General features: G+C 48.0%; 1 protein-coding gene across 1 annotated transcript; it reads right to left on the reverse strand.

Annotated features, from left to right (window-relative positions):
• Positions 1-332: 332 nt before the first annotated feature.
• Positions 333-4,136, reverse strand: PROP1 (PROP paired-like homeobox 1). The gene is made up of 4 exons (XM_010846491.1): positions 3,857-4,136; positions 2,454-2,686; positions 1,113-1,471; positions 333-430 (listed from the first exon to the last, which is right to left on the reverse strand). The coding sequence occupies exons 1-3, from the start codon at positions 3,963-3,965 to the stop codon at positions 1,133-1,135; spliced, it is 681 nt and encodes a 226-aa protein (XP_010844793.1). The 5' UTR covers positions 3,966-4,136; the 3' UTR covers positions 333-430; positions 1,113-1,132.
• Between the last annotated feature and the right edge of the window lie 1,201 nt (positions 4,137-5,337).

The following is a 5,337-nucleotide window of genomic DNA, read 5'->3' on the forward strand; positions in this document are numbered from 1 at the left end:
TAGAGAATCATAAACTAGAGATATTCTTATTTCCACAACTATGATTAAGAGATGTCACAGAAATGTCACAAGATGATGATTAATCTCAACTTATTTGTTCTTCTCCTTTAAAAACACCCCCAACTCAAAGACCAAGTGGGAGTGGATCTGACTTGCCTCCCATTTCCTTGCTTGGAGCCCTGCGATAAAACCTTACTGTGCTGTAAACATTCACCGTCAGAGTTTGGCTTTCTGTGCCACAGGAGCCTTTGCTCAATAACAAAACCACATGCAGTTGACTTAAAAGTTAGGTTGAAAGTAACATTGAAGATTCTTACAGGCTGAGTATGTGTTTTATCAGTTATTATTTATTTATTGTTTATAACACATTGGAGAGCTATTCTTATGTTATCAGACGTGCACGGCCTGTTGGAAGTGGGAAAGACTGGACCTAAGGGAACCAAGAAGGAGGATTAATTAGAAAATGTGGGCCAGTAAAAGCAAAGTGTCTGCTGGAATAGAAAGGAGAGGAATAAATTCAGGAGCTATTTTCAGAATGTGTGCTTGCTAAGTCCCTTCAGTCATGTCTGACTCTTTGCAACCCCATGGACTGTAGCCCACCAGGCTCCTCTATCAATGGGCTTCTCCAGGCAAGAATACTGAAGTGGGTTGCCCTTCCCTTCTCCAGGATTTTCAGAATAGAATGAACAAAAGTTAATGACAGATTTGGGTGGTGGTGATGGGGAAGGAATGTATAAGTAGACTTACACATCAAATGCCTGACTGAAATCAGCTAGAAACAACAGGGATAAAGGTTCTCAGCTGTGATCTCAATGAATGAAACCCACAAAGTTCTATACCCTACAACCATTTCCATTCATCAGCAGCAACTATTGCTTCCCTCAATTCCACCCTTCCACCAGTCACCTACACTGGGGTTTTTTCCCTACATCTTCCAGTAGTTTCACCTCCTTAAATTTACTCAGTCACCTCAGTGAGACTTCATCATAATCTCCCATTTCTACATTCCCAATTTCTGTGCTACCCCTCACCATATTTTTACTTCACCCTTAGAAGGAAAGGAAATCACCCAGTTTTCTCTGTTTTGTGAGGGTCACAGACTGGGAAATTACCTTATCAGTACTTGTTTACTTTAGTTCCAGGACTTTGGTGGCTCAAGGCTGAGGGGAAGCATGGGTGGGGGTGGAGGGCAGGCCAGATGAGCAGCAGGGGTTGGGTGCAAGTTGGGGTACCAGTCTTCAGACTGGTAGGGTCGAGCAAAGGAACTACCTGTGGAGGGCTGAGATGGAAGAGCATGGTTGTAGGGGTGAGGGAAGCAGGTCATTGGGGGAGGTGGTGTTGGGTACGAGTAGGGACAAGAAGGGGGCTCAGGCAAGAAACCAGAGAAGGTGGCAGGAGACAGGTGGGCCAGTGGCTGGAGCAGTGACCGCTCTTGCTTCCTCTGCTTAGCTCTGCGGTTCTGGAACCAGACCTGAAGAGGGGGAAGAAGAGCCGCATCAGAGCCTCTCTCTCAAATAGGTGGCATTATCACATGCATACTCTCTCCTTGAAGACTGAAGGTACAGGGCATAAAATTCCCCCACATCCCTAGAGGAGGCAAAGCTCTTGCAAAAGGCATAACTGAGCCAGGCCCAGTGACAAAGTAAGACCACACCATTCCTCCAGTCCATGTCTAAATTTGCCCTGCTTCAATTTTAGGTGAGTAATAAATGTCAACTTCCAACAGGAAAGAGATAAACATGACAAAATGACATTTCCCTTCCCCAGAGAATGGGAAACTTCCTCTAGGGTTATTAGAGTTTAAGACTATGGATGAGTTTAATTGTCATAGACCAGATTGGCTTTAGAGTATAGTTTATTCTAAGATTAAGATTCCTAAGATATGGTTTCCCTCGTGGCTCAGATGGTAAAGGATCTGCCTGCATTGCAGAAGACCTGGGTTCAATCTTTGGGTCAAGAAGATCCCCTGGAGAAGGAAATGGCAACCCACTCCAGTATTCTTACCTGGAGAATTCCATGGATGGGCTACAGTCCATGGGATTGCAAAGAGTCAGATACAGCTGAGCAACTAACACACACACACACACACAAGATATGGTTAGAAATAAGGGTGTATCAGGCTGATCAAGTTTCAAGGCCATGGTTAGAGACAAGGTTACATATGTGTAGAAATAGTTAGGCCTGAAATTCTGTGGTTCAGATCACTATTAAGGTTGGGGGTCGATACTGGGGGTTGATGTTGGAATTTAAGTTAGATTAGGTTAGTGTCAGGGTTAAACTCAAGTGACATTCCTGGTACAGATGAGGTTACCTTGACTGTTGGATAAGACTCTGTTCTGGTGAAGGTTTGGGTTAGGGTTATAATGCCCTGAGAATTTATGCCCCAGTAGTTCCCAGGCACTGAATCTGCATTTCTTCCTGGGGGGTGGAGGCACGGAATTCTGGGCCATCACCTGGATTCTGGCCTCACTGAGGCCTGTGTCCTGAGCGAGACTTTCTCGTGCCCAAATGTCAGGGTACTGGTTCCTCCCAAAAGCTGACTCCAGCTGTTCCAACTGCGCTGGACTGAAGGTGGTGCGGTGACGGCGCCGGGAGTGTGGCCGACCCCTCTGTACTCCTTGCAGGGAAAGCTTTGGTCTCCCCACTCTTACACCAGAGAGGTTCCGATAGGGCTGAGTGTTCATATCTGAGGAGAAGAGGGGAGGGAGAGGTTGCTGCCTCAGAGACCCATCCATCCATCCCAGACCACATATGCTGGAATCCCCAGAGTCTACTCGGGCCCAATGTGTTGCTCATACACTCTGCCTCAGCCAGAAATTCTTCAGCTTTCAGAACCAGCTGAATCTAGCTCAGCCTTGGCTCCACTTTGCTTCTCAGTCCCCTAACTCAGGCTGCCATCTCCAGATGAGGTCCACACCTCAGATTCATTTGTCCTGGGCATTCACGCTCTTTCTGTCTCACTTCTGCACCCATATGCCCACTACCTATTACATTCCCCCAGATGGGTCCCCATGTAAGGCATGCTCCTCAACAGCCTTCCACCTCTCTAAGCATACATACCACCTTCCTGATCTTACCCTATGTACCTTATGTTCACTCTGACACGGTAACAAATTGCCCAGGTCTCTAAGACCCCTATTACTTGCTCCCTGCTCTCATGGCTCATATGCAACTTAAAACTTTATATTGTTCCCATCCTATACCCTTCACTTGGGAAGATGGAACATCCCTCCCTCTTCTGCTCAGATGCACCCTCCCCATGCATGCATTTCATCTTCTCCCCTATCCCAGTCCTGGCCCGGCCACCAGGCTGCAGGAACCTGAGCTCGTGGGAAAGGCTTGCCTCTTCTCCCTCCAGGCTTACTAAGCCCCCACACTAATTAGTCTGAGAGCCAGTCAGGGAAGAGAGAACAGGAGCAAAAGGAAACACCTGGAAGGCTCACACAGAAAAAAACACGTCTGGAGTGAAGATCCCATCCCCATGGGGACCCAGGAGGTGTCCCCACCTGGTGCTCAGTGTCCACCTCGGCCCCTTACTCTACTCAGATCCAAAGCTCTGGTCCCTCCAGCTCTCTTCCTCAGAGAAGGCTATGCAGTCGGTGAACTCTGAGGTCAGGAGTGAGGAGACAGATTTCAGCTCTGACTCTGCCCCCTCCTCAGGGCAGGGCCTCAGTGACCCGACTCTGTAAAGCAGACAAGTTGTACCACCCCATGCCTTCTAAGGTTCCCTTATTTTTAACATTCTAGGATTCTGGTTTTCTATTTCTCCTCTTCATCTTTCTCATGGCAAACAGTTGCCCCATGGTGCCCACACACCGGCTGCTTCCTCAGGAACACCACCCAAAGATTCACTCACCCACTGAGGAGGTCACAGTCTCAGCGGCTGGGTAGCCCTCGGGCCACAGGCTGCTGCAAACTTGCTCCTTCGTTTGCTTACCCTGCTCACTGCTCCCTTCTGTGTCCATGGCTCACTAAAGAGACCAAAGACAGTCCAGTCCCGTGTCCTAAGTCTCTGATTTTGGATCAGTCTTTCTAAGTTTCTGTTCCCCTCTATGCCTGGTATCTTGATTGTTCTCCCTCTATTTATACCTCTCTGAATCTCTCTCCCTAGGTAAATATAAATATAGATATAGATAGATATCTCTGTCTTCCTCCCTCTCTCCTTTTTTCTAACTTTTGTTTCTAATTTTCCATTCTCTCGCTTAAGTATGCTCTCCTTCTGGCTCACTCTTTTTCCTCTGTTTTAGTCTCCATTTTTCTCTCCCTACCCCTTCTCTCTGGGTTGCCGTTCTCTCCCTTTGCTCTCAGCTGCCTACTTTCCCAGCTTGCAATCCCACACTACCTCTATTCTCCCTGAGCCTTGGAGGAGTGACCTCCTCCTCACCCCTGTGGGCCCATCCAATCACTGCCTGGTCACCAGAGCCCCCATCATCAAGGGAGGATCACAAGCCGGATGAGAGAAGGTGCTCTGTTGGAGGGTCCAGGGACTGGGGCCAAGAGCTCATATTCCCAGAAGGCCAAATTCTTTTGTCCTTTTAAATCCCCTCCTGGGAGCAGACAGGGGAAGGAGGAGAAAATGCATTATGCCTGAGACCCCTCCTCAGAACCCCATCATGAGAAGGGAGAGGGGGTACAAATGGGGGCCAGGAGTAGGGCCTGCCTGGTATCTCATTATGCAGGTGATTCCCAAAGACTTCTTTCTAGAAAACTAAAAAGCTAAAACATGCAAGTACATTCTGATCCCTCCTCAGCTCAGTTCAGTCACTCATTCCTGTCCGATTCTTTGCGACCCCATGAATCGCAGCACGCCAGGCCTCCTTGTCCATCACCAACTCCTGGAGTTCACTCAGACACACATCCATCGAGTCAGTGATGCCATCCAGCCATCTCATCCTCTGTCATCCCCTTCTCCTCCTGCCCCCAATCCCTCCCAGCATCAGAGTCTTGTCCAATGAGTCAACTCTTCGCATGAGGTGGCCAAAGTACTGGAGTTTCAGCTTTAGCATCATTCCTTCCAAAGAAATCCCAGGGCTGATCTCCTTCAGAATGGACTGGTTGGATCTCCTTGCAGTCCAAGGGACTCTCAAGAGTCTTCTCCAACACCACAGTTCAAAAGCATCAATTCTTTGGCGCTCAGCTTTCTTCACAGGCCAACTCTCACAACCATACATGACCACTGGAAAAACCATAGCCTTGACTAGACGAACCTTTGTTGGCAAAGTAATGTCTCTGCTTTTCAATATGCTGTCTAGGCTGGTCATAACTTTTCTTCCAAGGAGTAAGCGTCTTTTAATTTCATGGCTGCAGTCACCATCTGTAGTGATTTTGGAGCCCAAA

The sequence above is a fragment of the Bison bison genome, unplaced genomic scaffold, assembly GCF_000754665.1.
Source record: "Bison bison bison isolate TAMUID 2011002044 unplaced genomic scaffold, Bison_UMD1.0 scf7180017864238, whole genome shotgun sequence".
NCBI lineage: Eukaryota > Metazoa > Chordata > Mammalia > Artiodactyla > Bovidae > Bison > Bison bison.